The following is a 21,223-nucleotide window of genomic DNA, read 5'->3' as shown; positions in this document are numbered from 1 at the left end:
AAAAGTTTTAGAAGAAGTCTAAATACTGCTATAATACTGCTTCTTCTCACCAAGGATGCATATATATAAAGAGAAAATTTTTCTTTTATATTGTAAAGATTTCACAATACCTCTGTTTTTACTGTACTGTATTTGATCCAAAATACAGTAAAAACAGAGATATTGTGAACTCTTTAGAATTTTCTAAAGAGAAAGAATTTTCTACGTTCCCGATTTCTACAAGAATCGGGGATGTCGAGAGATGGATCGATTATTTGGATAAGAAGATAATAACCTTCCTTCTTTTATCCCAAAAGAAGGAAGGTTATTTCTTTTCTTAAAAGTAAGAAATATGATATAGTGTTTCTTCAAATTTATGAAGATAAGGGATGGACATGTTTTCTTTAGTGCTGGCTCAAGTAAGAGCAGGAGAGTCATTATATTGATAAGTAAACTTCTACAATTCAAATGTCGCAAAGATAAATTAGGGAGAGTCATTATTTAATTACTGAAGTTTAAGCAGATCTGAATATCTGAATGTGGAGCGGAGGGGGGCGGGGCCGGTCTAGAATGTTGCACGCCCGGTACCCAATCGGCCTGATGGGGCGCGCGAGGGATAAAGGCGGCCGGTGACGATGGTTCCAGAGAGAAAGAATTACGGGCATGTCCATCATGTGTGTGTTTATGTTTGTGCTTTTGGTTTAAGTTCTCATTAAATTATTATTTATATTGACAAGCCGGTTCTCGCCTCCCCCTTGCCCATCTTAACCCCTTTACACTGAAGTTTAAGCAGAAATTCAGGGGCAAAGGTTGCAAACTGCCTCATGATATAATATTGGGAGAAGACTTTAATCTATTGATGGATTCAGTCCTTGATCATAGTAGAGCAAAAGTATGCAAGCAACATTGAGCAACATTTATGCTTCACAGGATGTGTAAAATTCTTGGACTATACATTTTTTATCATTCCATAAGATTTATTCTAGAATACATATTTTTTTCATATCTAAGTCCCTCATTTCATCTGTTGTTGATTGCTCAATTGGAAACATTTAATCTCAGATCATGCCCTGGTGAGTTTAGAAGTGTTGCCACATACAGAGAAAAATAAATCATATAGTTGCCGCTTTAATGTATCCATTTTGCAAAGTCCCAACAAATGTTAAAGGTTGAAATCAATGTTTATATGGAGAACAACTGGTCCTCAATTGGGAGAACCTTGGGAGGCGGTTCTTAGGGTCCGGATCATACAGTATGCCTCATTCATCCAAAAATCCAAAGCATGAGAACTCATGGAGTTGGAAGGGAATATTAAAAGTGGCGAGGCAGAGCTGAATGTCATCTGATGGCCTCAGAAAATTGAACCGATTGAAATACAGATGTAATACTATTTTGTTGCAGAAGGTAGAGTTTTGGCTATTCAGGTTCAGACAGTCATACTTTGGGTCAGGGGACAAAACAGGAAGCTTTTGGCTAGATATATAAAACAGAGAGAGTCTTTTTCTACCATTCCCTCAGTGAAATCTGCTGGTGGTGAAAAATGTCCCTCTGCCATTGATATTAATAATGCTTTTAAAGAATTCTATCTTGATCTTTATAGTTCCACGTCTATTGATGAGGATATTCGAAATTTTGTGGAACCATTAGAACTCCCTAAACTGACGACTAAGGAAAATATTCTCTTGATACTGAGATAACCTTGGAGGAGCGTGGCAAGGTAATTAGGGCCAGATGGCTTTGCCGCTGAGTTTATTTAGATCTTATCCTACAGGACTGGCTTCACTTTTGCTAGAAGTTTATACGGAATCATTAAAGAATTTAAAGCTTCTGCCAACCATGACACAAGCCCGGATCAGTCTGATTCTTAAAAAAGACAGGTCCAAGCGAGTGTAAGAGTTAACGTCCAATTTTCCTCATCCAGCTAGACATAAAAATTTTGTCCAAACTTTTGGCTAATCGATTAATTCAAGTTATGACATTTCTTATACATATAGATCAGGTGGGTATTGTTTGGGCTGCAGCTCTTCTGACAACATTAGGCAACATCAATATTATGTGGTCAGTGGCGAATGATCAGACAAACGTCGCTGCCATCTCAATTGATGCTGAAAAGGCGTTTGATATGGTAGAATGGAATTATCTTTTTAAAGATTTTGGAAATATATGGGTTCGGGAATACTTTTATTGGATGGATTAAGTTACTTTAGAGACACCAGGTAGCGGTGGTACAAACAAATGTAATAATTTCAGATTATTTTACTCTGGATAGGGGCACCTGGCAGGGTTTTCCTCTTTCCCCATTATTGTTCTCTCTTGCCCTGGAACCATTAGCAGCCGCGATAATTAGGGAAGATGATTTTCCAGGGGTGATGGCGGGAGGTGTTGTGCATAAGTTTTTGCTTTAACCCTCTGGGGTCGACGGACGCACCGGCACGTCCTGCTGGATATTTTCGTCATTACAGCAAAAACAAATTAAAATACTCCATCATTTTTGGATATACAGATAAGTGTAAGACATCATTAGAGACTATAAAGGGTATGCTTGTATTTGTGTACACTCACAATAACAACAAAATATTGTGCTTTTGTAAAATAAAGAAAATAAAAAGGGTGAGCTTTCAGCTGTCTCTGTGTTCATGAGCATATTTCAGAAACACGTCACTAAAATGAACTTAAACTCTGCGAATTCTTCTCACACAAACATGAAACATATGTCAAAAGAAAGCTTAAAATGTCTACTTTTAAATGAAACAATTCAAATTTAAAACAAATGTTCTCCTACAATGTAATCTGTATGAAACAAAGTGATGTACAGTTTTCCTGGCTCAGCTTCATTATCTGTAATGTGATCACACCCACCAGCAGAGCGCGCCATTCACACGCTAATGAGCGGAGAAGATCAAGGGAAATGTACACACCCCCGACTGCGAGATTTAATATAAACACAACGCAACTCAACTTTTCTGCATGCTTGTAAACTCCTGGATGTAAGGATGAGTTAACATTTTCCTCAGAAGAAGAGCGGGACTCAGATGAACATTTGTATTTTGAAGAGAAACTTGATCCAGCCGAGGATACAATTTCAAACGAGTAAGTCAATTAGTTTTCATTAGCTGACATACTATTTTATATAAACGTGTACATATTTTATTAGTGGGACTGTTTTCAGACAGGATTCAAAGTATTGACATTTGAAATATGTCCTAAAGGCAAGTTTTAGTTATATGTAAATGTTGTTATTTACATTGTATGCTATATGATATAAATATGATATAAAAATAATAAGATTATATTTTAACTTGTTTATGCTGCCTCGTTATCATCAACAAAGCTTATATGTATTCAGGATAAATGAGTAAAATGCACGTTTAAATATGCCCATATTAGAAAATCAGCATATTATAATGATTTCTGAAGGATCATGTGACACTGAAGACTCCAGTAATGATGCTGAAAATTCAGCTTTGATCACAAATTGCATTTTAATATATATTAAAATAGAAAACTGTTCTTTTAAATTGTAAAAAGAGTTCAGAATATCAATGTCGTTTCTGTATTTTGGATCAAATAAATCCAGTCTTGGTGAGCAGAAGAGACTTCTTTTAATGGTAGTGTAGGTCTAAAATTAAGTAAAGTCTTTGTTTAAAGAAAATATATAGTCAGATTACTTCTTTTAACTTAAAACTTGATTTTGATCATTAAGTCTCCTCACATTCATTCTCTTTGTCACATTCCTCATTGATAGGCCCAGAGGAGGGGTCTTTGTGTCCTCAGGTGTGAATCACATAAATATTTGTGATAGTTCACGCCTCTTCGCATATTACTATTCAACACTAAAATTGTCATACAAAAGTTCAATTACTATATTGTTTTGCATGAATGCGTGATCAGGATGACTTTCACATCATTTTGTAGCAAAAATTCTAGGCTACAAGATCCAGTTCTCAAAAGTCTTGTGGACAAAGTATGTGTTATATGGCCTTATTTCAGTGATTTAAATTTTAGTTTTTTCAAAACCCACTCATAAACATTATTTTCTCAAAAATACAAACCTGTACATACATGTTGCTCACATATTATTGTAGCCCAGTTTGTGCTGAATACAGTGTTATCAGACTTTAGCCATTCATATGTTTTTAAGCAACTGAAAAAAGCACAAATGTTAAGGCATGTCAAAACTTCTCCAGGGCCCAAAACACCCTCAGACCCCAGAGGGTTAAGCAGATGATATTTTATTTGTCTCCGACCCCACTAGATCTATGCCTTGCCTCCACAGAATTCATTCCTTTCATTCATTCTCAGGATACAGAGTTAATTGGTCTAAATCTGAAGCTTTGGCTCTGACAGCGTATCACCCAGTGTAGGGTATTACATATATAATTTAGAGATGTGAACAGGATCAGTTATGTAGTGTATTTAGCAGGTAATTTGCATGCATTCTACCACCATTATATGTAAGGATATTTGGTATGCTAAATTTAGAAGGGAATTTAGTCTTGAAATATGGAACTATGAATTAAATTATGCTGTCCTTATTGTACCTTGTTAGTAAAATGAAATGTATAACGGAATTAGTCGTGCTCGACAACAATTATAAAGTAGATAAATGACAAATAACTAGATTATTTGTCTTAATAGATTCTCCACAATTAAAAATTGTAATACAACATTTTGTTGTATCCGCTTACAATTTCTACTGTAAGGAATTGGCTTTAATAAGTGAATTATGATTCATTCAATTATTGGAGTGATATTATTCTCATGGCTTATTGAAAATAATATAACATGTATTTAGGTACAGCTTTGAAGCAAAATCTTTTAGAAACAGGGATGAGATTAATTATCAACATATACCACAGTCATGTCGTCTTTGAACACAGACAAACTGTATTACTATTCTAAACATAAATCTAATCTAATACATATATATACATAAGACAGGTTGGTGAAAAGAGTGATCAGTACTATGAAAATGTATTTAATGGAGTCTGTTGGCAATACCTTAAGAACCATTTATCCTTCTTTGAGTCTACATCGATTTGCTATCGGATTACCCAAATTATTTAATTAATACACCTGGACTTTGAGCACAATATTGGAGATGTACTTGCGTTCTTTGTGTTGCTTGGTTCTTGGCACTTGGTTGAAAGTTCATTCCGTCGATGTTTTGATCTCTGTATGGTCGAATTGTATTGTCTGTATGAATGATGATTTTAGCTGTGAAGTTAGGCCTTCTCATGGGTTTGTGAACCATAGAGAGTGATGAGCTCCCTAGGACCTCACATGGCATGGACCTGGTTCTGACGAGATCCCGAGAAGACCACGAGGGAAGAGTCAGAGCGAATTCTGAGCATTCAGGAAAGGCCGGACGAGAGACGATGACAGAAGAGCAGAGAAGGAAGAGAGTTCTTCCTGTTTGGAACTATTTTAACTGAAATTGGCCGCATCCCCAAAGGTGTCCTGCACCAATCAGAAGTGACTTTTCAGAGTCACATGGTTGACTGGGCTGTCTTTCCTGATTTTATGGTTCTTTGTTCCAGTCTTACAAATTTCCCGCTCAAAAATAGTGCATATTTAATCATGAACTTTATATCTTGCAAATGGTACAAGAGACATGATATTTGTTGTCATCAGCTTTCACTATGTCACCAAACAAATGCTTGTATACCAAATATGCCATTTTTATGGATATTATATGTGTAGGTAACAAAACATGAAAATCCCTGATTACAAAATCATATTGGTTTTACACATTATTGCATTTTATCAAGTTAAGCCTTATAGTTACCATTCTTAGTAGAATGAGAGGTATCATACAGAATTAAAGATTAGATTTATCAAATATAGGTGATTGCACATCGCTACACACATTTTAAAGAGGTCCATCAGTCTATAATCATACAAACTTTAACACAGTTCAAAGCAATTTTCAGCATCCTCTAACAAGGCTAGATTAAGATGAAATGTCTTAGAGTTGTGCAAATCTGATGGTCCTTGTCCCTTACTCAGAACAGCTTGGTGTAACTGTGTGGGGGTTCTCCGATTAGTTTAACAGAAAGGCTTTGCAATGTCAAAATAGGGGCGAGTATTTAATTTAGACATTTACTTAAATGTTTCCTCAAGTATATGGCAGGACCCAAAATTATGTATCAATAAGTTCCCTTTCTGTTGGTCAGAGTGGATTGTGAGGGAGGTAAATACACTCAGTGACCTATATGAGAGTGGAGTGTTGATCTTTTGAAAATGTGGTTCTCCATTTTGGGATCCCCAGATCTCAGTTTTATAGATATTTACAACTGTGCCACCTACTCTGTACTATTTCTGGGAGTAGCATATACCACCTAAAGTGGCAGATACTGTGGGAGTGGTGATTACTGCTTTTGGAAAAGGTCATGAGGCATCAGTGTATTTACTCCCTGCTAATTCAGAGTCTGGGGGACAGAGCTTTAACTTTTATCAAGAGATTATGGGAGAAAGATTTAAACTTTGTATTGGAGGAGGGAGTATGGTCTAGGATTATTAAAAACAATTCTAGAGATGCAAGGGTGCATCTTATGCAATTCAAGATTTTACATAGATTTTTATTGGACCCCATCTAGATTGTATAGGCTTGGTCTTAAAGACACACCTAACTGCTGGCGATGTCAATCGGAGGATGGAGACATGGCCATGGAGACAATTCTGGTTGAAGTTTCAGAATTTTGTGTTATGTGGTGGGCACTGGGGTTTCATTTTGCCCCAGGTTTTGGGTGATGGTGTGGTCATTGAATACTCACATAGAGAATTGGGTTCTGACCTGTGTGATAATCACTAGGCAGATTATTTTGAGGGGTTGGAGGTCTGCTGGTGTGTCCGCATTTCCAAAGTGGTGCATGGAGATGAGGAAGGTCACCTTTTGAAGAGGTGTCATTGGGAAGATGGGGTAACTCAGATTGTTTGTCAGGAAATTACTTGGAGTTTTTGGAGGGCTCTCAGGCTGGGGCATGGAGAGAGTAGTGTAGTTTTGATTGAGTATGATTATATATATATATGCAAGCTTGTAGTACCACCTGTTTACTCCAGAGGGCAGAAATTGAAATTTCAGCTGTGTGGCAACGCACAGTTTATGCAGTGAAGAAAACAACCAGACAGCATACAACAGACATTCGTTATGCTCTTGCATTCAAAACATTTGATGGAGGTCAAATTCGAACTAAGGGATCTCAAGATGTGTTCAAAGTATTAAACTATATTTAACTTGACACAGTGACCTAAACATTTTATGTTTATGACGCAACGCACCCGAGACGCTACTCAATCATGTCTGACTCTTGTTGAAATTGACGGGTCCTTAAACAAGCCCTTATAATAAATCTCAAACTGATTGACAAATTCACTTGCGAAATGGATTGCTGTGAACTGTATGCCAATGATTGGCTTATGTTCAATAATATGGTAGTAAACAATACATTGTATTCTAAAGCTGTTTTTTGTATTGTCTTATCAATAATTAACTCTTTTGCCACAAGAATGTAATGCATTTTAATTATCTGAATATTTCTCAGCAAATATTTGTATATGCGATTAATCGCGATTAATTAATCGGGACATTGTGTAATTAATTTGATTAAAACATTTTATTGATTGACAGCCCTAATATATACACATATATACTTATATATATATATATCACACACACAGATATATATACATATACACATACATTTATATATATGTATGTATATGTATATGTGTGTGTGTGTGTGTGTGTGTGTATGTGTTTATACATATATACACACACACAGATATATATATATATATATATATATATATATATATATACACACAGATATGTGTCTATATATATATATATATATATATATGTGTGTATACTGTATATGTGTATATATACAGCCACTTCAGGACGAAGATCTTTCCTCAGGGGAATTCGCCAAGGAGGGGCTGTCGTGAGGAGTACGAGGTCTGAGAACCAGGCCCGGGTGGGCCAGTAGGGAGCCACTAGGGTGACTTGCTCCTTGTCCTCCCTGACCTTGCGCAGCACCTGTGCAAGAAGGCTCACTGGGGGAAATGTGTACTTGCGCAGCCCCGAGGGCCAGCTGTGTGCCAGTGCGTCTGCCCTGAGGGGAGCCTCTGTTCGGGCATACCAGAGCGGGCAGTGAGAGGTCTCTCGGGAGGCAAACAGGTCTACCTGGGCCTTGCTGAATTGTTCCCAGCTGGACCGACTGGTGGGTGAAGCCTCCACTCTCCACCGGGCAAGCGTTGTCGTGACAGCGCGTCCACTACCACATTGAGGTTGTCGGGGATGTGAGTGGCGCGCAGCGACTTGAGGAGGAGACGACAGGCGAGTCGTGACGTGGCGGGAGCGTACGCCGCTGTGGCGATTTATGTACGCTACCGCGGTGGTGCTGTCTGATCTGACTAGGACATGTTTGTCTCGAACTAATGGGAGAAACTTCCGCAGGGCAAAGAAAACAGTCAGCAATTCTAGGCAATTGATGTGCCAGCGCAGCGGGGCCCCTTTCCAACGGCCCGCGGCTGCATGCCCGTTGCACATGGTGCCACAACCCAATCTGGAGGCCGTGACCAGGATGTGTCGGGACACCAGCTGCAAGGGCACTACTGCCCACAGAAAGCAGAGGTCTGTCCAGGGTTTGAATGTTTGGCGGCAGGCGAGGGTGACCATCACACGGTGCGTGCTGCGGCGCCATGCTCGTCTCAGGACTCGAGTCTGAAGCCAGTGCTGAAGCGGTCTCATATGCATCAACCCCAATATGCAATATGCCCCAGGAGCCTCTGGAAAAGTTTTAAAGGGACCGCTGTGCCCGGCCTGAAGGTGACGAGGCATTCCAGCACCGACTGCACACGCTCGTTGTTGAGACGTGCAGACATTGAGACTGAGTCTAACTCCATGCAGAGAAAAGAGATGCTCTGGACCGGGGCGAGCTTGCTCTTTTCCCAGTTGACCTGAAGCCCCAAATGGATGAGGTGCCTGAGCATCTGGTCTCTGTGAGCGCATAGTAACTCTCGGGAGTGGGCCAGAATGAGCCAGTCGTTGAGGTAATTGAGTATGCGGATGCCTGCTTCGCGGAGTGGGGCAAGGGCTGCCTCTGCGACTTTCGTGAAGACGCGAGGGGACAGAAACATGCCGTAGTGGAGGACTTTGTACTGATACGCCTTGCCATCGAACGTGAACCGTAGGAAGGGTCGTGTCGAGGCAGAATTGAGACGTGGAAGTACGCAACCTTCAGGTCTACTGCTGCGAACCAATTTGCGTGATCGTTTTGAATGGGAGTTTGTGCAAAGCCCGGTTTAAAACTCGTAAGTCCAAAATCGGTCTGCTGCCGCTGAAAGGTCCGCTGTCTTTCTTGGATACGATGAAGTAAGGGCTGTAGAAACCCTTCTTCATCTCGGTTGGAGGGACAGGCTCTATTGCGTCTTTGACTAAGAGAGTAGCGATTTCCGTGTGCAGGAATTTGGCCATGTATTGCGGTAAGGCGGACGCCCGTGGCAAGAGGCCTGGCAAACTAAATTGCGTAATCAAGGCGGATAGTCCGGGAAAGCCAGCGTGACTGGTTGGGAAGTGAAAGCCACGCATCCAAGCTCCGTGCTAGGGGCACCAAGGGGCCGATTATTTTTGATGTTTGCAGCGGGGTGGAGCAGGTAGTACGGCGTCAGGAGGCGAGGACGTATCCCGAGGCTCTGGTGCTGAGAAAGGACTCAACTTACTGTTACTCAACGTACTTACCTTGCTCTGCACTCCCGACAGGGGTGCGGAGCAAGGCCAAAGCCTACCGGACCTCCTCCTCAGTAAGTGACTGAGGAGGAGGTCCGGTAGGTCCAATAGAGGCGTCCTCTGGACTCATCAGAACCGGCCGGCCGGGGAACAGTCTGTTGGACTGTTGAGGTGTGGTGGCAGAGTGCCGTGAGAGCGGCATATGACCAGAGACAAAGGAAATAGCACTTTTACTGAGAATGTGGATACCTGCTTACCCGCTCCGTAGCTAAAGTCTTGGTCCCTGGGTTGACCATCTCAGGAGCCATGAGATGAGGCGTCTGCTTCCTGTGGGGTGCTCAACTCGTGGGCTGAGAGCTGGGCCCGGGTTTGCGGCGGGGCAGGATGTGCGAGATGGCCTCCATCTGCTTCTTCACCACTGAGAACTGCTGGGCAAAGTCCTCGACGGTGTCGCCAAAGAGGCCGAACTGGGAGGAAGCGCACTTTGTCGGTCTCACGCATCTCGACCAAGTTCAGCCACAGATGACGTTCCTGGACCACGAGTGTGGCCATCACCTGCCCGAGTGACTGCAACACATCGGGATCAGGGCTATCCCCGTGCAGATCTTTAAGTGCCTTGGCCTGGTGGACTTGCAGGAGGGCCATGGCATGCAGGGCGGAAGCGGCGTGTCCGGTGGTGCTGTAGGCTTTGGCAGTCAGTGAAGACGTTGTCCTACAGGCCTTGGGGGGAGCACAGGGCGACCCCGCCAGGTGGTAGCGTATCAGCCCTGTCCACCTGGGGAATTGCCATGTACCCGTGGGCCGCCTGTGGCCGTCTGAAGCGGAGAGCACTCTACCGCATCCAGGAACTACACAGGGGTGGAAAGGAATCTTTAAAAATATGCGTCCTGAAAAGGACGTTCAACACTGCTGTGCAAAGAGAGGAAAATACTGTTTTATAGAGAAAATCACTCTTTTAAATAAACTCTTATGTTTTTTTGCGCTATTGAAGTGCCCAGGGGCAAACTGCACTACCGTGCAGAGAAGGAGAAAAGCCGCTGAAGTGCGCCGTAGATCCAACAGCAGGCAAAGCTCAGAGGAACAGGAACAGGTGTGTGACTCTCAGCTGACTGCATACACAACCATCAGCTCAGAAGAAAATTTCTGAATGAACTAGATGTATTTCCCCGCTTTTATACCCGAATGTACGGGGGCGCGGTATGCAAATACTGCTTGCCTACATCTAATTGGCCTTTTTTCATAGATCAGAGGCATATTCGTCGCTCAAGAGAGACCCCTAGTGTCGCTTCTTCGACACAACGTTGGAGTGAGCAGCAGACGGGGAACTAAAGCTAAAATAGATATCTTGTTGTGAAGCTGAAGAGTAAATGCCCTGCTGTGATGCTGAAAAGCCAAAGCCTGTTTTTAGACTGGGAAAAACCATTAAAGCTTGATTTACCTGGACTGCCACACTGATTACTGCTTCCTTATTGTTGAATCCTCTGAATAGATGCAGCCTCAAATCATGGATGATCCTGATTATACCAAGCTTCATTTCGATAGGACAAAGCATTTTCAAAATACAGCGTCACCACCTTATTCACGTCAGTCTTTTTTACTTTGCAATGCTGTAATTTAATCTCTGTGTGGCTCGGTCTGAAGATTATTTTTAGCCATTGTTTGGGCAAATAAGATCTAAGATGGCAGACGTCATAATCTAAGATGGCAGAAACTGTAATTGGTGGCGTTTTAAGGTAAGAGTGGTCCATTAGAATCAGCATAAGGCGAGATATATATAAAAAAAAAAATCTTGGATACTGTTTCAAAAGATTTGCACAAAAGAATAGTACATTTTTGAACTGATGGTGGCACTATGGAGACCCCTAATTTTGTCTGGGGCTATTCATACTGAACTTCATCAGTGTGCCAAACTTCATTATTTAGCTATAAACGGTTCATAGGGCTGCCATTGAAACCCATTTAAAGAGTTAGAAGAAGAAAAATTATGAATACAATATAACTTTGTGCTTGGCCCCTAATTTCTGAAGGTATGTACGGTTTAATTTTGCCTTTGTTTATGATCTCAATGGCCCTTTAGGAAACTCTCAATACAGTCAACAGCAGTCACAGTACCAGCAGGGGTCCGGACAGCACCAGCCATTCAGTCAACAGCAGTACCCTTCACAAGCAGGCTACAGTGCTCAGCCTCAAGGATACGGTAATACACATTATACCTCATCAATACTGAAATCATACCAGATTACACTGCTTTCTGTAGTAATAAATAGATCTGCCCAGCAAACTGAGCTGAGCTGTGCTGTTTGTTTGTGAAGGCCCGGGGCAAAACTCCTCATCTCAGTACTCTCAATATCAGCAAGGTCAGGGTCAGCAGTACACCTCATACCGCTCCTCACAACCGGGACCCGCCACTCAGTCACAGAGATCCTACACCTTTGAACAGGTGAGCTCTATTATTTTCCCATAGAGAGAGAGGTGCTGTTTGTGACCAACACAAAGCAGTGATAAAAGGAATAATAAACCCATAAATAAAAAAAACAATCGTAAAAATCATATTTTATTCAACTTTGCTCCTTGCTTTGGAGTCATACAGTAGTTTTGTGTGAGAGGAACAGACTGTTTTAAGTTGTCAAAGCTCATGTCCAACCCATGCTCGAAAATGGAGCATCACATTCAGTTACTACTCACACAAGAACCAATGCTGTATTGGTGCGAATGTGGGCTGGACACAAGCTTCTGCGGAGGAGAATAAAACTTAAATAGAACGTCTTGAAGCAAAACTTAAGTCACATAGCATTTCAGAAAGCTGTAAATTCCTTAATTGTAGCACATTAACAGCTATCTTTTATTTTTTTCTGTGAAGGGTCAGTATGGAAACTATCAGCAATAAAGCAGCTATGGAAAGGTGGAAATAAATAATGATGCTTGCTTTTGGATGTCATTAATCTACAACCCTAATTATACTGAAGAACAGGAAAATGGAGGCTTCTGTGTCAGTCCCTGACCACAGCCACTGAGTCAAACGCTATATAATACATTTTAAGAGTGATATATTACAGTATCTGTTTATAAACATCTTGGTGGAAAGGACAAGTAAAATATAATGGCAGATAAAAATATAATGGCAGATAGAAGGGTCTGTAGTTTTAAATTCAATCCTTCTTTTATCAAGTAGGATGGGCCATTTATACCTGTGGATTGTAGCCTCAGTACAGATACATTTGCTTTTTTCTGGAAATATTTATTTATTTTGCACTTTAAGTTTTACTGATGACTGACTGAATAAATATTATTCAGATTGCACAACTCTTTCACAGCATATCTTTTCTTTTTTATTATTATTTACTACTGTAAACAATTTTAAAATTGATGGGGACACGGACTTGCAGGTCTTGGCCCTGTTAAAAAATGGCCAAATTTGAAAACCTACAAATTTTATATGTTGAATACAGTACTATAGATTTATTTATTAGAATCATTATACACTGGCGGTCTGGTGAAAAGTTTGGAATAATGTACAGATTTTGCTCTTATGGAAAGAAAATGGCACTTTTATTCACCAAAGTGGCATTCAACGTATCACAATGTATAGTCAGGATGTTAATAATGTGAAAAATTACTATTACAATTTGAAAAAAAATTCAGAACTTAAACTGCTTCAAAGTGTTCTCATCCAAAAATCCTCATTGTGCAGCAATGACTGCTTTGCAGGTCCATGACATTCTAGCTGTCAGTTTGTCCAGATACTCGGGTGACATTTCACCCCACGCTTCCTGTAGCACTTGCCATAGATGTGTCTTTTCTGGCACTTCTCGCGCACCTTATAGTCTAGCTGATCCCACAAAAGCTCAATAGGGTTCATAAGATCCATATCACTCTTTTCCAATTATCTGTTGTCCAATGTCTGTGTTTCTTTACTCTAATCTTTTGTTTTTCTGTTTCAAAAGTGACTTTTTGTTTGCAATTCTTCCCGTAAGGCCTGCACCCCTTAGACTTCTCTTTACTGTTGTAAATGAAACTGGTGTTGATTTCTCAAACTAGAGTCTCTGATGTACTTATCCTCTTGTTTAGTTGTACATCTGGTCCTCCACATCTCTTTCTGTCCTTGTTAGAGTCAGTTGTCCTTTGTCTTTGAAGACAGTAGTGTACACCTTTGTATGAAATCTTCAGTTTTTTTTTTCAATTTCAAGCATTGTTCATTCCTCAAAACAATAATTGACTGACGAGATTCTAGAGAAAGCCGTTTCTTTTTTGCCATTTATTTTTAACCTAATATTGACCTTAAGACATTTCCTTCTGAAAAAGCTAAATCTGTACATTATTACTGCCAGTCTACATGTTTGTTTCTTTTAGTAGAACAAAGTTCTTTAACAGTCTTAAAGTTTGAAGTGTCCTTGTGATGTGTTTCATTATATTTTAGGGGACTGAGTGTTGTTTTGAATGTGGAATTAAAGAAAATTTCTTGCCTTATTGTTACTATGACACTGTTTAATATGAACAAATGTTAAGGTTATTTCTAAACTCAAACTTAAAACTTATTTATGGTGGTATAAAGATAGATTCACCCCTAAGGGGACAGCACACCACAAACATGTGACAAATGGACTTTAACGATCAATTTTACTGGCTGTCAAACAGCTTTTATTCCACATTACACTAATCTGTGACAATCGTGGAATATGTGTTTATTAGTCATCATTTATCTGTGATTTGATTATTGGTAGTATAGTGTATTCTGCCGTTAGATCATCATGTTAATATGATTGTACTGATGTGTGATCATTTGACCAATTTGTCTCCATCTTAAATGTTTTGCATTGCTTGTGATATATGAACACATTTTTGTAATTGATAAATATGAAAAATAAAGCAAATTTCATCATATTTTTTCAATTGTATTAGTTGAAGTGAAGTTTTACCAGTTTTTTAATTATTGACTAAAAATGTGTCTTGCCACCCATGTTGGAGGGAACTGAAGGAGACTAAAAATGTTGAAAACTTCTATATCAACAATCTCAATACTGTGTGTCAAAACTTCTTGAGGTATCTTTTTAAACAGTATTGAAAGAGCACTTATTGGCTGCTTTTCTTTATTATTTGGTCCAAGTCATCAATTAAAAAAAAGAAAATGTTTTTATTTATTTGATTAAAATTTAGTTTTATAATGAAATAAATTAATATGGTGGCACAATTGTATTTTTCTCTACAAAACTAATTTAAAACATTTAACCATATGCCTTCAGATCAAAAGATTTATAAGATCATGAGAAACATTTCAGTCTAGTGTTGCAAAACATTTGACAAGTAGTGTATGTCAAGGTTTTTAAGCATTTTAATAGAATCTGGAGAGAGGGTATATTACCAGTGAACCGGAAACGGGCTGTAGTACTTCATTTTGTCAAACCTGGTAAGGAAGGATCCATAAAGCCGTGTGAAGTAGCACCTGCAGCACCTCCTGGTGTCGAGATGGTGGTTGTTCTTTTCTTTTTTCTGTTTTTTATATTACATTTTTTTATTAATGGATTAAAACATTTTGGATGCATGTTTTCCTAAAAACTGTATGCTTGAGGAAGTCTTGATTCTTGAGAAATAATTTACAACATTTAGTAGTGTCATAATTATTTATAAATCATGAGGGTCTTCATCTCAACAACCACTGAACGCCAAGCCCCGTTTGAACTATTTAAAAAATTGGAGCATCTAGCCTCACATCTCATAGTAATGCTTTTGGTTTATTATAAGCTGCCGCCGAGTAGTTAAATATTAACAGTTGTCAGTTCCTTTTAACAGTCGTTTAGTTTGGGCTTTTAAACCTAAAATGTGGATATGTAGCCTACTTGTTTGGGAGTAGAGTGGAACATTTTCACTGGATGATCATGCACTACACGGACAGGTTTAGCCTTTGCGCAGCCTCTCTATGGCTTACATTTCTTTGATAGATTGACTTTTTTTGTTCAGTTGTGCTGTTCTATGTTATTTTTTACCTCAACGCTTGTTTTTCTCTACGCAATGTCATTATGTTTATATTCGAATATTGTAAGGGATATTCATGATATGTTAAAAAGAAAAGCTATTTTTTATCTTAAGAGATTCAAGGCTGAATGTCATTTTTTTGCAAGAGACAAATGCATTAGGATCTGACTAAACATTTTTGAGAAATCAAAGGGGAGATTATGTTTGGCTGTCCTATGGAACCAGTAACTCTGCAGGTGTTGTGATTTTAAGTGGAATGTTTAAGGGGAAAGTACTGAAAATGATGTCCACTCATCTGGAAGATGGATCATTTTGGTAGCTGAGATAAAAGATAATATTGTTATTTTAGGAAACATTTATGGTTATAATAACTTAAATCAAACTTTGTTGCAGAGTTTTGAAGAGGAGATTTCAGAAATGATGTTAACTTTATCTAACGCTAATTTGGTTTTTGGTGGAGACTGGAACACCATCTGTAATCTCTTATTGGATAGTCTGCCTCCACGATATTTTAGACAGTATAGTTATTTTTCTTATATTAGTGATTTATGTTTGCAACTTAACTGTCTTGATGAATGGAGAAATAGGAATTCTGGGAAAGTTGAGTTTACATGGAGTATTAAGGATGGTTGCAGACAATCCAGAATAGATTTTTTAGCTATTGTCTAAAGAATTGGCACATAAAGTTAAAGAAATGTATGTATTACCTTCCATTCTTACTGATCATAAAATGATCCATAGAAGAAAATATGATGCACCGAATGACAAAAAATTATTAATGACCTATGATTTATGATTATGATTTACTCAGTTGTTCATTTGTCCTTTGCGTCCTCCTCTCCCCCGCCCCCGTGTTGGGTCAGCTGTTCTGATATCCCTGCGCTGTAGCCGAGATCATCTGTATATTTAAAAGAGTAAAAATGATTAATCTTTAATGATGTACAATGTTTAATGGAAAACTGAGATGACAAAATAATGCATGGTATAAGACTTGTTTTCTCTCAACTCAAACAAAAAAGTTGATGTAATCATCGAGATGTTGATAAAAAACATGATAAAGTAAAGATAAAGTCATTTTATTTTTTATTATTATTGTATGACATAAAAAGTAGTATTACATTTAAAATGTGTTTAAATTATGTCTTTAATGGGGTGAAATGCTTGGTGACAAAACTGAGGTGTATTTGTATATGAATAATTTTTTACTTTTAACAAAGTGGTGAAAATGTGTTTCTAAAACAGATGATATCTTGTATAGAGTCTTGTATAATCAGGCCAGGAACACACTGAATAAGGAAATCAGAGTGGCTAAAAGAAGCTACTCTGTGAAGCTGAAAAGCAAGTTTTCATCTAACGACCCTGCATCAGTGTGGAGTGGCCTGAAACAACTTACTAATTACAGGACTCCTACCCCCAACCCTGTGGCGGACCAACGACTGGCTGACAACCTGAATGTGTTTTACTGCAGATTTGAAAGGACCTTCATTTCACACAACCATTAACACCTCCTGCAACCCCCCTCCTCCCCCCTCCTGCTACACTACCTGCACTCAAGATCTGTGAGGACGATGTGTGCCGTGTCTTTCGGAAGCAAAGGACAAGGAAGGCTCCAGGACCAGATGGCATCTCACCAGCTTGCCTTTGTTCCTGTGCTAACCAACTGGCCCCCATCTTCACTCAGATCTTCAATAGATCACTGGAGCAGTGTGAAGTCCCATGCTTCTTCAAACGCTCCGTTATTATCCCCGTCCCTAAGAAACCTAAAATCACAGGACTTAATGACTACAGACCTGTCGCCCTGACATCTGTGGTCATGAAGTCATTTGAGAGACTGGTGTTGGCCCACCTGAAGGACATCACTGGACCCTTTCTGGACCCCCTTCAATTTGCTTATCGAGCAAACAGGTCTGTGGATGATGCAGTCAACATGGGTTTGCATCATATCCTGCAACATCTGGACAGACCGGGGACATACGTAAGGATCCTTTTGTGGACTTCAGCTCGGCTTTCAACACAATCATACCAGATATACTCCGGACTAAGTTAAACCAACTCCCTGTTCCCACCTCTACCTGTCAGTGGATTACCAGCTTTCTGGCGGACAGGCAGCAGCTTGTGAGGCAGGGAAAATTCACTTCCACCACCTGTACCATCAGCACTGGTGCCCCCAGGGATGTGTGCTCTCCCACTACTCTTCTCCCTGTACACCAATGACTGCACCACCAAGGACCCCTCTGTCAGGCTCCTGAAGTTTGCAGACGACACCACTGTCATCGGCCTCATCCGAGATGATGATGAGTCTGCATATAGAAAGGAGGTTGAACGGCTGGCTTTCTGGTGCAGTCAAAACAACCTGGAGCTGAACACGCTCAAAACAGTGGAGATGATTGTGGACTTTAGGAGGAACACCCCAACATTGTCCCCCCTCACCATTCTCAACAGCACTGTGGCAGCAGTGGAGTCATTCAGGTTCCTGGGCATTACCATCTCACAGGACCTGAAGTGGGAGATACACATCGACTCCATTGTGAAAAAGCCCCAGCAGAGGTTGTACTTCCTTCGCCAGCTGAGGAAGTTCAACCTGCCACAGGTGCTGCTGAAACAGTTCTACTCAGCAGTCATTGAGTCTGTCCTCTGCACTTCAATAACTGTCTGGTTTGGTGCAGCTACGAAATCAGACATCAGAAGACTACAAAGGACAGTTCGGTCTGCTGAGAGGATTATTGGTTGCCCCCTGCCCCCCCTTCAAGAACTATACACTTCCAGAGTGAGGAAAAAGGCTGGTAAAATCACTCTGGACCCCACTCACCCTGCCCACTACCTTTTTGAACTGTTGCCTTCTGGCCGGCGCTTCAGAGCTCTGAACACCAGAACCATCAGACACAGGAACAGTTTTTTCCCTCAGGCCATCCATATAATGAACAATTAAATTGCCCCATTGAGCAATAATTATGTGCAATACACAGTTTATTTTTCATTTTAATCTATATTATCCAACATATCCACTTCTGCCATTACTTACATTGCTCTGTATATAATATACAGGTTTTTGTTCTTTATATACAGATTGTATTAGATTTGCACTACGTGTGTGTATGTGGGTATGTATGAAGGTGAGTGTATGTACGTATATGTATAATTATTTATTTTGTGTTCTTTTTTGTTTTTAATTACCTATGTCTTGCTGCTGTTTTTGGTATTGTTTGCATTGTTGTTGACTGGAAGCTCCTGTCACCTAGACAAATTCCTTGTATGTGTAAGCATACTTGGCAATAAAGCTGATTCTGATTCTGATATCGACTGAAGCAAACTCATTCAGATGTTCACTTTAAAATGATGAATAAATGTATGCATTTGGCAGACACTTTTATCCTTATTACAGGGACAATCCCCCTGGAGCAGCCAGAGCAGAGTTAAGTGCCATGCTCAAGGACACAATTGTGGTGGCTGTGGAGATCGGACCAGCGACCTTCTGATTACCAGTTATGTGCTTTAGCCCACTACACCACCACCACTCCATAAATAAATGAATAAGTGGTTAACAAAGATAAAGTGTTATTTTAGACTAGAGAACATTAGTTTTTTTAAACAAAATGTATCAAGTTAAAGTGGGCAAGAGCCCTCAAGTGGGTGGAGTGTAAACACGCTGTTAAGTCATACAGGATGATTATTTCACAACATACTTTCTCTTAGGAAGCATGTGTGTTTTTTAAAAAAAGTAATTATTTGACCAGAATGATGTCACCTTTTCGCAGTTAGATGCTGGAACAGGAAGGTTTTTTGATTCCCAGCTTTAAAAGTGTCATCTCTCTTGTGTCAATTTTTTAAAAAGCTGATCACCTTTTGCCCGCGAGTCATGATAAGGGGGTGTTTATGACCCAAACTTTAAGGTGTCGATCCAGGGGATGTCTGTATTCTCATGGGAAAATGTTTAGGAAGTGTATGGTTTTTAAAGTAATTATTTAAACAGAACGATGTCACCTGTTCACAGTCTAAATGTTTGGAACAGGTTTTTTTGATTCCCAGCTTTAAACGTTTAAAAAGTGTACCAATGTTGTTTTATTCAGTTCTAAACTAGATACAAGTGTATCACTGTATACACTTTTGTACTGTTAATATTGTAAATTTCATGTCTGTGTTTCTTCACACACAAGTGTCTACAAAAAATAAACAAAAACAATCAATAATAGTCTAATTAAAAGTAGATACGGAGTTAAATCACAGGAGCCAAATTTGTGTCTAGTCTAAGAGAAGGGGATTTTTCTGTTGAGAATTGTATCAAAGAGACATGCATAAAATATGTTGGAACCTGGACAACTGAGCTGGAAATACAAGCAGCTGCAGATTTGTTTGCCAAGCCTATATTTACCTACAGTCATAACGAGTGGCTCAAATATTGCACATCCAATGTAAACTCAAACAATTTACTTGAATCATTGCAATGAGTGACATTATTGAAATTGTTGTGTGTGCCAAAATAATACATTCTGCTGATTGTGCTCATACTTGCAAAAGATTTGACAAATGCAATGTAAGTTTAACAACACGTCGTAAACTTGAAAGACAAAAGCGGGTATACAAAAGCAATGGAGACATGAGACAATTGAAATGACTATGAAGCGTTATCGAGACAGTGAAGTTCACAGAGAGAATGACAAAGGAAGTGCAAGTTCTCGATATGTCACTGATGAAAATTATGGAATTGAACTTATGAAATATGCAACCAACGAGCACCATTGTATCAATGTAAAAGAACAGAGCGGACAGAAGTATGCCTATATCAAATCTACCAATGTCGTTTTATTCAGTTCTAAAAGAGTTTTTAACTAAATATACATCCAAGAATTAGTTTACTCAATGAATCACTGTATACACTTTTGTACTGTATATCGGGGTTAATAAATATCTATGTGTGTGTTTCTTCACACGCAATCGTAGAACTCTGTATCGATTGAAAGCGCTTGTGAAAGGACTTTGACCAGAAAAATGTAAGATTCTTTGTGCTACATTTTAAATGTAATTTATGATATATGATTCAAATGTTGTTTGTTGAAATAAAAATGTTAAACACATTTTATGTTAAAGTTTTTTGTAATAATTTTTAAAGTTAATTTGATGTGCTTGCAACCTAATGTTTAAAAACACATTTTCTTCTCTTGTCAAAAGTAAAAATGTAAGGTATCTTTTGTTAGAGCTATTTCTAAAATTACATGAAATGCTTTATAATGTTTAGTAATGTAACTCAAACACAAAACATTATTTTTGTTAACGATTTGTTCATATTTAAATTGGATGCGTGTTTTTCTGCATAACAATAGTCTTTGTTTTAGAAACCCATTTTATCTCATAGTTAAAATTAAAAATATAAAAAAAAATTGTATTAAAGATACAGTTAGAATTCTATAAAAATAATTATTGTGTTTTAGTAAAATAAACCTTTTTGTTAAACTAATGCCAAACATTAGCTTGGAATTACATTTCATAAATCAATCGTACAAGCAACACATACTTTTGAAAATAAATGCCATTTTAAAAGAGTAA

General features: G+C 39.1%; 1 protein-coding gene across 7 annotated transcripts in view; it reads left to right on the top strand.

Annotated features, from left to right (window-relative positions):
- LOC127628713 (calcium-responsive transactivator-like) overlaps nt 1–14,573 on the top strand; it is a 103,400-nt gene extending 88,827 nt beyond the window's left edge. For 6 of the 7 annotated variants that reach the window (XM_052105534.1, XM_052105533.1, XM_052105532.1 and 3 more), the window contains 3 exons: nt 11,790–11,909; nt 12,025–12,152; nt 12,573–14,573. In XM_052105534.1, coding sequence (XP_051961494.1) covers nt 11,790–11,909; nt 12,025–12,152; nt 12,573–12,599 — 275 coding nt within the window. In that variant the 3' untranslated portion in view covers nt 12,600–14,573. Of the gene's footprint in view, nt 1–11,789; nt 11,911–12,024; nt 12,153–12,572 lie in introns of those variants that run through there. The other variant, XM_052105535.1, reaches the window with a different exon arrangement.
- Nucleotides 14,574–21,223: the final 6,650 nt, after the last annotated feature.

Source organism: Xyrauchen texanus, chromosome 35 (genome assembly GCF_025860055.1).
Source record: "Xyrauchen texanus isolate HMW12.3.18 chromosome 35, RBS_HiC_50CHRs, whole genome shotgun sequence".
Lineage (NCBI taxonomy): Eukaryota > Metazoa > Chordata > Actinopteri > Cypriniformes > Catostomidae > Xyrauchen > Xyrauchen texanus.
This window is presented reverse-complemented; position numbering and strand designations above follow the sequence as displayed.